At 39.0% G+C, this 11381-nt stretch overlaps 1 protein-coding gene across 2 annotated transcripts in view; it reads right to left on the bottom strand.

The window, feature by feature from the left end:
- The window catches only part of ARMC3 (armadillo repeat containing 3), a 61890-nt gene that overhangs the window by 12144 nt on the left and 38365 nt on the right, over positions 1-11381 (bottom strand). For both annotated transcript variants that reach the window (XM_009330567.1, XM_009330568.1), the window contains exons 10-12: positions 5802-6051; positions 4490-4626; positions 289-457 (exon numbers count right to left, since the gene is read on the bottom strand). In XM_009330567.1, coding sequence (XP_009328842.1) covers positions 289-457; positions 4490-4626; positions 5802-6051 — 556 coding nt within the window. The remainder of the gene's footprint in view (positions 1-288; positions 458-4489; positions 4627-5801; positions 6052-11381) is intronic.

Genomic DNA, 11381 nt, shown 5'->3' with positions numbered 1-11381 from the left:
AGAAGAGCTAAGGTCTGAGAAAGGATCTGGAAAGGAACTAGGAGCTGCACAGCCCACATAGGATTGGGAAGAAGATAGCAACTGGGGGATAGTGTGAAGATGATGAGATTTCATGCATGAAGAAAGATAATCAAAATAAATTAGTATAAAATCTGAGAAACTTCAGGACAAGAAAACAAAGTATTTTATGTAGCCAGATTCTGCCTTTTGCTATAATACTCTTACTTTTTCTAAATCAAGAAGAAAATCTTACTCTGAGTAGAGTAAAATTTATTTCAAGTAGCTTACCTGACCATAGTCATAGAATCCATCAGTAATGATGTTACTTGGTGATAAATATCCCATCTGACTGTACTTTTGGGAAAGATTGTTATCAAGTAGCTTTTGCAGAGCAGCTTCACTAAAGTTATTTTTGCGCCCTGTTGATAGATTAATTTCTTCTAGGATGTCTAAAGCACTGTTAAACACAATACAAAGGCTAATTCATCATTAAATACCAATTAATTGTTATTATACAATTCAAAGTTAGTTTTCAGCATTGCCAAGGCCAAGACAGATTCATTTCCAAGTGCTAGCCTGGTGCCCCCTGGGCCAGCAAGGAGCTGGCTGTGCTGCACAGAACTCTCTCTATGGGAGGAAAATGCCTTGCAGTGCTTAAAAGCAAAAAGCAATTCCTTTAGGCAGTTAAACAGCTACACAGAGAAATGCTGACAGGATGCCACAACCTTTTATCAGAAAGATGTTAGGTAACACAGAGAACTTGAGAAAAAAAGGATGTAAAAGCAGAGTAAAAGGAATAATGTTTAGAGCTGACCATATGATACAGTTCAAGGAATCTCTCTCTCTCCAATTTGCAATGCAATTTGCAGATTCCATTACACAATCTGTGAATCCTTCTGGTTTAGAACTGTTACCGTGTTTGGGGAGGGATAGTTGGCAGAGATTTTCAAAACACGGATGAGCATGGAAACACAAGCAGTTGTGTCAGCATCACCAGGTACAGGATTTTTGCAGCATGGAGGCAGAAACAAATAATCATGCGGGGACACAGGAGGACAGGAATTCATTCCTTAAGCTGGTTTTGGTGCTAAAACCCACATACAGATAACTTCTGACCTGAGAAACTTAGGAAAAGGTCAGTAAGAAGAAAAAGGAAGCTGAATCAGGAGAACTTAACACAGTGCAGTTTTGGAACTGTTTAGGAATGAAAACAACAGGAAAAAAGAGGGATATATATTCGTGTGTGTGTGTGTGTATGTGTATATTCAAATTTATATCTGTGTGTGTCTATACACACATGCAGACATTCTTTGTATCCTAAGGAATCAATTTTATATGTATATATATAATGAACTCCACGTTTAGACTGCCCATTTGTCTCTGTGAACTACACAGGGAGCCTCAGCTGTGGACATTTACAATGTAGACTTCTGAAGGTACATCAGATGGATTCCAGAGAACAAGTTTTTCAGGCAAGGGAAATGACAACCTTCTCTTTTAGAAGAGAGCAATGGGAGAAAATAGTGGAACAGCAGTACAGGCTATTTGTCACACAGCATACTGCAACAAAGTCAGGTAACCAGCAAGTAATGCAGGGAAGAATTTCAAAGGGGAAAATGAGTAAGAAAAGCCTAAGGAGTATAGCAGTGTCGAAGACAGATGACGTTACAGGCACAATGGCACATTAGCCTCATGCGGAGGAAAGACAAGCCAAAAAGGGACAAATACAGCTACACCGAAAATTCTGTGAAGACCCAAAAGCCAAAAAAGGACTCATACAGAAATGGAAACACTGACACTTCCAACAGGGAAGAAAAAGTAAGGGAAAAAATCAAAAGACCTACAGCCAAAGTGAGATACAACTATTCAGGGACTGAAACAAAAATAAATGTTTTGTATGCTGCAAGTCAGAGACGAAAATGTAGGCCTATTACTCAATGTGGGAAGAAAACTCATAACAGATGGCACAGAAAAGACTGAAGTGTCTGATGCCTTTTTTGCTTCAGTTTTCATAAAAAGGTTGCAGGCAGATGCCTGGCAGTAATATTAACAAGGAGGTGGAAACAGTAGGCTTAACATGTCTAGAATAAGTTTGAAGAGACAAAGTTATCAGTGCCTGAGGAGACTTGCCTCATACTACTCTATGATTTGGCAAAAGCAACCTCTGAACTATTTATAATTGTATTTGAAAATTTAGGGAGGACAGGCTAGGTGCCAGGAGAGTGGAGAAGGGCAAAGATAGTATGTAGATTTGAAAAAGGAAGAACAAGGGAATAATAGGGATCATTCAGCCAAATTTCAGTGCCCAAAGGAAACCATATCAAACTATTAACCAATCAGTTTGCAAGCAACATGAGATAAGATGGTAAGAAATAGCCATTATGTATTTGTCAAGAAAAAATCGTGTAAAGCCAATCTAATCCTTTCTGTGATAGGGTAACTCACTTAATGTATAGGCAGAAGAAGTAGATGTGAGATATGAGTTGACTTTGAGATATGTTTTGACTTTAATAAGTCTTTTCACATACTCCTACTTGAATACTCATGAGCAAGTCAGGGAAATACGATCTATATGAAAATAACATGAAGTAGTGCCTGACTGGTTGAAAAACTATGCTTAATGTATTATTGTGAATAATATGCTGTCAAACTGGAAGGACACATAAATTAGAGTCCTACTCCGATACTGTCACAAAGAAGGGATTAAATAAGAACAGTGCTATATGCAAGATACAGCAAATAATTACTGAGCTTTATTTGATGGTGGTATGACCTCAGCTGAAGTACCTCATCCAGGCTGGGAGACAACGCTTCCAAATGGCATAAATAAATGAGAGAAATTCAGAGATGTGTGACAAAATGATACAAGATTTCAAAACAAAAAGTTTAACATTTTTACTTTGTCATGAAAAGGAAAAGTGAGAGAGGGACATGAAACATGAGAAAATTCAATAAGTTAAACTCAAATTGCTATAAAAAGGTGGTTATTCAATCCCACTCAAAGTAGGACAACATGTTGTTGAATTGATTTGCTGTAAGGGATATTTAAAACTCAGAAACCCCTTCTAATTGTAAGGATACTTCAGCACTGAAACAGGTTACCTCGGAAAGTTGTGAAACCCCGTCAGAATTGGTATTTACACTTAACAGGCAAAAATATGTCAGTGTACCTGATTCACTCTTACAGTGGGCAGATGGATAACATCAACTCTGAGGTCCCACCAGACCTAAATTTCTGAGATTCTCACTCTGCAGAATCCCCTCATAGATGGATTTTAAGTATCTGTGCAGTCATCAGAGAAGTGTCCAGCAGAGGGAGCAAGGCAATTACATATCTTTTAATTTAACAGTAACTAAAAGGGTCACCCTATATAAGGAGCCCTGTGCCATAATTCTTATAACCTAAAGTAACTTTTGTAATTCAGATATTAATATATGGAACTTGGAGTTTCTAAGAAGGAATAAAAGAGAGTTGCTTTTACGTGACACTTCAGCACACCTGCAGTTAACCAGAGTTTGTAAACCAAATTTAGCCTGTGTGTAATAAGTACAATTTACTGTATATTGAACTTAGCCTGAAACCTTAATTTCAGTTTCTCATATATGGGTGTGCTGGTTTTGGCTGGGGTAGAGTTAATTTTCTTCGTAGTAGCTCGTATGGGGCTGTGTTTTGGATTTGTGCTGGAAACAGTGTTGATAACACAGGGATGTTTTAGTTACTGCTGAGCAATGCTGACACAGAGTCAAGGCCTTTTCTGCTTCTCACAGCACCCCACCAGTGAGTAGGCTGGGGGTGCCCAAGAAGTTGGGAGGGGACACAGCCGGGACAGCTGACCCCAACTGACCAAAGGGATATTCCACACCATATGACGTCACGCTCAGCATAGAAAGCTGGGGGAAGAAGAAGGAAGGGGGGGACATTCGGAGTGATGGCGTTTGCCTTCCCAAGTAACCGTTACGTGTGAGGGAGCCCTGCTTTCCTGGAGATGGCTGAACACCGGCCTGCCGATGGGAAGCAGTGAATGAATTCCTTGTTTTGCTTTACTTGCGTGTGCGGCTTTTGCTTTACTTATTAAACTGTCCTTATCTCAACCCATGAGTTTTCTCACTTTTACTCTTCTGATTCTCCCCCCCATCCCACCGAGGGGGGAGCAAGCGAGTGGCTGTGTGGTGCTTAGTTGCCGGCTGGGGTTAAACCACGACAATGGAGCACTGTAGTCCCTAATTTTGACTGATACAAGCACATCTTCAATATAAAGCCTAATTCAGTCACAGAAACAATAAACATTTTTATAATTCCAAACAGTTCTCTCTTCAGATTAAAATCAATACCATTTCATCTGTAACATCTGTCGTGCAAAAGTAGTTTCTGCTTACCAGAAAGTATAGCTTAACTTTGTTATTCTGCTACAAATATGTAAAGATCAACTTTAAATAGAGTTCTCTCATCAAAATCTTTCCTCTGCCCCTTGATACTATTTCTACTCACCCTAGCCTGCAGAGTTCAACAGCAGTTAGTTCATCACTTGCACAGACCATAACAGCCCAACAGACATTTCTTCGGACTTCTTCATTCTTAGAATGCAGCAATTCAACGAGTGGTTGCAGTCCACCAGCATTTCTTAACTATAAAAAAAATGAAGACATTGCCACTTACATATTTCATCTGTCCCAGCAAGAACAGCCTGTGAAATTCACCTTCTGAAACATTCAAGCCTTGTAGAAAAGTTTTGCTGGGCTGGTAGAAAGGCCATTTGTGGGGATTCTCTGCTTCTGTGAACCCTGCATAGGCTGGAGCTGAAGCGAGCTTCAGAGTGGTTCAAGGCACACATCCCTTCTGGCTCTGGCTTGCTTTTCAGTTATTAGATTGTGGTGTGGAAACTGAAGAGACTATGCAACCCAACCTTGCCACAGAGAGTTACACAGCTTTTTCTGTGTTCTGTTGCCTCCTAGCAGCTAATTTACATCACAGTGTATTTGAATTTGTATTGTATTGCATGTATGACAATCTTATTAACATCCTATTCTCTTGTGTGCCACAGTATCTTTCCTATACATGCTGGAGGAAATATTGCTCATTTGGATTTTTGAAGAGAAAGACATTTTAAGGACACTGAAAGAGGTAGATTAATTATCTGTGCCCCTAATTCATGTCCTAATTAACAGCCTTGACCCATGAGAAATCCCCAGCTTATGGTCTATGAATGCACATAGCATCATCCTTATTTATGAAAAGAAAATAATATCACCATTGATAAACAGTGAAAAGTTCAACTTGCTGGATGCCACTGGTCAAGGGATTAATTATATTTTGAGTTTTATTTGAATTACATTTACTCCATGCACATCCAGTATCTTATAAATCAAGATCAGACATTGCTGTTCAGGCCTTGAAAGTGGGCAATAGAACAACACTAAGGGAGAGTAAAGAGGACAGAACTTCTCATCTTCAAAATGCAGCCGACCGTTGCAGTTGAGAGAAACCTTCATGTTTAATGCTCATAAACATGGGGATTAAGATATAGCCCTGGTTAAAGCCCATTGAAGCCACTGGAAAGCTGTAAAACATTAATTTGGTGCAAGCAAATACATCAGTAAAAATACAAATTAAAGAAAACCCTTTGAGGGTTTTGAAAAAGCCTTTGAAAAGCCTATGAGGAAAGTGAAAAATTAGTTACTATCTAGAAACCTGTGGACTTTTAGGACAGACATACAAAATACAAAGATCCTACGTAAATGTAACACCAACCTCAGGATCTAGAAATGTTACAAATAACCGTAACTATGAAGAAGAGTTTTACCTCAGTTCTTGCATCAGCATCACAACCAAATGCAGCCACAGCAAATGCTGCTTTGCTTTGCACTTGGCTGTTGGTCGAGCGCAGCGGTTCTGCAAGCGCACTCATAACACCACGGCTCTGGATATTTATGCGGAATGGCTCTTGCATGGCCAGATTTGTTAGCACTGTGGCAGCATTAGCAATGGCTCCATCTCTCTGAGTGTTCAAGGTATTTACTAATGGCTCAATTCCTTCAGCCTCAGCAACAGCACTAGCAAAATGAAGGAGAAAAAAGAAATCTTTGTTATTTTAGGACCATCTTTTCTTCTTAATGTGTTATATTTACCAACTAAATTAGTATTACATTTCAAGAATATAAAATATTGCTTACCTGCAATAAATTGCAAGACTGACATTTATATTCTAAATTATAGTATTAAATTGAAATTAAAAATTGAACTGTGACACCCCTCTTTCTGATGCCTTAACTATATTTGACTCACAGTGTGAAGCTCAAGAGGCACAACCTAAGAGACAAACCAAGTCACAAACTTCCGGATTCTTTAACTTACTAGGACATGGATTCTTCCTGAGGTTTTGAGCAAGTGAATGAAATCTTGCATCTTTTCAAAGATGCAGAATTTCTGTATCTTTAGTTCCAGGCAAATGCCTCTGCAGAGTTTTATCACCTCTCCCCATAATAATTCTAGTGCTATTTCTAATGAGGATTATAGTGCATGGAATATCACGTTGTTGTTCTTTGTGCTGCCTCCATAAATTTCTGTGATCGGATACTTAGGTGGCATAAACATAGCACAGCAAGCTTCTGCCATTCTTACGGAGTAGGTGTACATGGTGCAGTTTAGTGCAATGTAGAAATTATTGTGCTGGCTTTATACAAGCTGATTTAGACAGCAGGAGTACAACAGACACATCAGCATAAAGTTCAGGGCTGGCTATGACTGTGGTTCCACATCAACTAGTCTATCAGCAGCAGATCCAGTTTAAATATTCCCTCTGCTCCCAGATGATCATTGCAGCCATGGCTAAAGGGTGCTGCCCCTCAGCAGTGCTGGGACAAATGCTGGGGTGGCCAGTTCTGAGTTAGACCTGCAAAACAACCTGTTTGCAAACAAAATTGGGAAAGATTGTTGGGATTTTTTTAAGGATCATTTCATAGATGTAGGTTAGAGTACAGCCAAGAAAAAACAGTTGAAGAAGCATTACTAAGGAAATAGCAGCTTCAGGCAGGAGACAGCAGAAGGTGCAGGCAGCTGCACTATTAGAGGACACATTTGCAAATGACTTAAATCTGATGTACTGCAAAACTAATAGTCACGTGGGCGTACATCTCAGTCACAGCAGAAGGAACTGGCCTACGAGCACTTTGTCTTAACAGTGCTATTCTGCTTCCGGCACTCACTGGGACAGTGCCTTTTAAAAGAAAAAAAAAAAAGTCAACCTCACATTTAATATCTGGGATAAAGAATGTATTTGAAAGCAGCTGGTGGCATGACTTATAATGATAGTAAACTCTTGACTACAACTGATGCAGACCCTGAAGAAAGAACCTGGCCTGGCTGAGGGGAAACTACCATGCTCTAACAAATCTGAAAAGGCATACGTTTCTGGATTACCACCTCATTATGTATTCTTTGGTTTCCTTGCCATAGGCAAAAGAGGCTACTGATGCAAAGGTAGTTTGCATCCTTCAAATGCCATAAGATATTCTATAACTTAAGATTTTTGTTGACCTTCTTGCCAAAACTTTGCTTTCTACTAAACAACAGGAACTTATTTCTTTGTCTATATCATCTTGCGTTCGTCTCACTGGTATTTTTTCCAATGTCATTATAAACCAGCACACTGTAAAAACTGAATTGTCTTCCTTCTGAGTTTGTATATAAAATTTGATCAAATGATTTGAGGCATATGTCCAATTTACTGTCTGCTTTTAGTAATTTTACATTGGGCTCATCTGTTTGTTAAACAAAAGTTGGCAATATTGTTAGCAATGCAAATGCGCAGATGGCAATTTGAATTTTCATTGCAACTGCTTTTTATACCCCCTTTTAGTACATTTTGTCTATATCAAAAACATAAAAAATTCTCCCACCTTTATACAAGCATATCTAAGCACTTCAACAACAGAAGAGAGTACATTTTTTACAAGTTTTGCTAAATTTCTGTCAACACATTAATAAGAGAAATCTGGATGTGAAAACCTTACTTTTACTGTAACAGCATCTTACCAAAAATCTAACTAACCTTTTGGTAACTTTCACAGTTACAAAATAAACACAAGCTTAGAAGTATTACATATACAAGAAACACTTATGCTATCAAAGACTGTCAAGGCATTGATAAAAACAAAAACCCTCAGGAATGCTGATGGTCATGCTCTTATGCAAACAGGACAGAAAGCAGAATACATGCCAACCTGTGCTATATAATCTCATTAAATGGGCAACATGATGTAGATCTTACTATGAACAACTGATCTTAGTGCAAGTATCTCCAAACCACATTTTCAGAGAGGGGGATGCAGATACTCCTGAGCATACCTGGAATGAATAAGCAGAAGCCAACAGGATTTGTTTGTCTGATCTCTGCTTTACCTATAAGGTGGTGGCAGCTCACAGGTAGTGCTGGAACATGGGTGTAAGGAAGGCTGGCAGGCAGGCAGTAGCCCCCCAGTTTGGAAAAACAGGGAAAAGGCAGCAATCCAGGGACTGAAGGTGAGTAGGGTTATTAGCTTGGGTGCAGCATAAAGGTATAGGGCCAGTTTGGTGTTGGCTAATTAATCCTTCTGGAGCACCAGGAACTTTAATGCAAGCACTTCAGTCTCTGTTCAGAAGTGAACCCTGTGTTTTCAGATGTCCTGCACTGCACTCCTCAGAGTGTCTTCCATTAGCTGGATTTCCCCTTATCTGGGTATCCTCCTGCCCCTTCCCTCCTTGACCAGATAAAGAAGAACTGAAAACGTTTTGTTTTGTTGCTATTTTGTTTTTTTTGGGGGTGGTGTTGTTTGTTTGTTTGTTTGTTTGTTTTTACTTAGGTAAGGCCACTGTATTTCTAGGTTCTCTGGTTAATATTGTCTTTTCTTCCCCATGAAAACTGTATCCAGATTTCTAGCTTCAGGAGTGCTGTAGCTCTATTCAGGCTGCTGTATATGAAGAAATCCTGGACATGTTGATTGCACACGTAAGGATCAGCTACACACCACATGTACCACAAGTTTTCCAGAAAACATCACATTCATAGCACGTGTAACAATGACATGATGTACCTGCTGGCAGTGAGGGAAAGACTCACCATACATGCACACAGCCATGCACAGTAAGGCGTGTCCATAAGCTATCAGATTTACAGCATTACACAGTATACACACACACACCTTATCCAGGAAAAAAAAAACCAAACAAAATCAAACAGTTTTTCCTGTACAATGGATACACAGAAATTCCAGGATTTATGGGACAGATCCACTGCTCATGAAATGCATCACTGCACCTCACAGGTGTAGTATCTCCAATACTTCTGCAGTAAGTATAGGACTTACTATTCCTATACTACACACAATAACACATGTATTCTCCTGTAGGAAATCCTAATAAACATATAGTCCCTAACAGACTGATTCCAGGATAATACACGGAACTGTGAATGACGTAGCCAATCACATTATAAGCAGATTTACTATAATTTCCATAAAGCCAGCAAGTACACAAGTACTTAACAAAAGAGCAAAGTGACAGCTCCTCGTGTGTTCAGAGCTGACCTCAGCAAGGTACAGAGCACAGCCAATTTTCTCAAGTGCCACTCAACTTCAAAAAGGTTGAGAACCACTGATTTAGAAGATCATACATATTTATTTCAATCCTGCGTTCTACTTCTGCGCAGATTCATTTTGAATCACAGTTTCATGAGTATAGTTTAATCAAGTAGCACAATGGATCACAAGGCAAAAAAAATTCATGTTAGAAGTAACAACAGCAGGTAACGACAGTTGAAGTTAACCAATACCTTTGAGAATAAGATTTTAAGAGGGCGTAAATGCTGTGTCCTGATAACAGATGCATATAGAAGAGGTTATGAGGGAAGAAGGAAGAATGACAAATCCATAGTTGAACTCTCTCTTACCCCATAGCCCTCCAGAGAACACAGAAATAGCGCTGTCACCCTGGGCCACGGAGCCCCAGCTGCTAAAGAGACAGCAGTGCCTGACCTCAGAAGGGAGCTGAAAGAATTAATGTGCTTAAGTTTTTAAGGTGCTGAAATACTACAACGTTAAGATCTAAGTATGGAGGTCCTCGTTCCGTTCCATCTTGGGCAGAGATATGCACTGTGTAGGCTTTTTATTACAAGGAAACAAAAGTGGGAGGAAGAAGCTTTTACCAGCACTGTCTTTGCCTAATGTAGATCAGCACTAGCCTCTCTCCCTGCCTCCAGAACACACTCTGCTTCAGACACATCCTACTAAGATGGTGCTCCCACAATAGGATTACATCCTCAAGGAATAAGGGAGCCTTGGTTTAGCTGAAAAGAAGTATACACTTTTTGATGTGGAAAAGGAGTAAAGTATATAAATCCACAGCTCTTTTTCCTCCATGTTGTATAAAGATTCAAAATACATCAACTTCCATAATGATAGAGAGAAAAGGTTAGGGAAAAGGAAAGACGACAATGACAAGGGGGAAAAAAAAGGATGTTGCATTTGCAATATCACCGTAATTTTTTAGAAGTGGAAACTGACTATCTGAATCACAAACAAACAAGAAAAACCAGACAAGATAGGTGTAGAAATTACAGAGCTCAAATTAAAGTTATAATAGTTCAAATGCTATGATTTATAAGCACATCATTATGATCATTAGAGTGCCAGGGTTAGGCATTTACCTTAACCAGGGTATACACAGTTCAGGTACCCTAATGACCTTAACCATGCCCTGTAGTGAAACAGTAAAATTCTGATTACAGTTGAATTCAAATTATTGTATTCAAGAATAGCAAAAATATTTTTCTCAAGTGTCATTGGAAAGGCAAACATTAAAAGGTCAGATAATAAATACTTAAATTATTAATTTTAAATATACACTGTAACAACTTATTAAGAGATTTCTTGAAAATTCTCTAAAAGGTCACTCAGGACTCAAAGAATAAATGGCGAGAGTTTGAGAAAAACAAATGTTTTCTGTACTGTTTTTACTGCAAAAATAAATTAAAAGTTGACAATAAAATCATTACCAAAAGTTTCACAATACAAACTTTTTTTAAACAGTTACTTTGGAGATGCACATGAATTTCACCAAATTGAATGTTTAGTTGCTTTAGTTGTCTGGGGTGCAATAGGAAAGCTCAGACATTGGTAGAGTGTTGTGAAAACAATCATCAGCAAAAATTGGACCAAAACTCTGTGGGCTTTTTTTTGTTGTTGGGACTGTAAGCTCTCTGCGGCAAGAACCACCTCTTTGTTGGCATCACATCAAGCTTAATAGCTCTGGTCCCCGACCAAGCCTCCTAGCCATGGCAAGAAAGATAACAGATTATTTACTTCCTTAGTGCATAGGGAATGGTCCAGCCAGCTTTTCCTCCTGAAGA

This window comes from Pygoscelis adeliae, unplaced genomic scaffold (genome assembly GCF_000699105.1).
Source record: "Pygoscelis adeliae isolate BGI_AS28 unplaced genomic scaffold, ASM69910v1 Scaffold27, whole genome shotgun sequence".
NCBI classification, from domain to species: domain Eukaryota; kingdom Metazoa; phylum Chordata; class Aves; order Sphenisciformes; family Spheniscidae; genus Pygoscelis; species Pygoscelis adeliae.
This window is presented reverse-complemented; position numbering and strand designations above follow the sequence as displayed.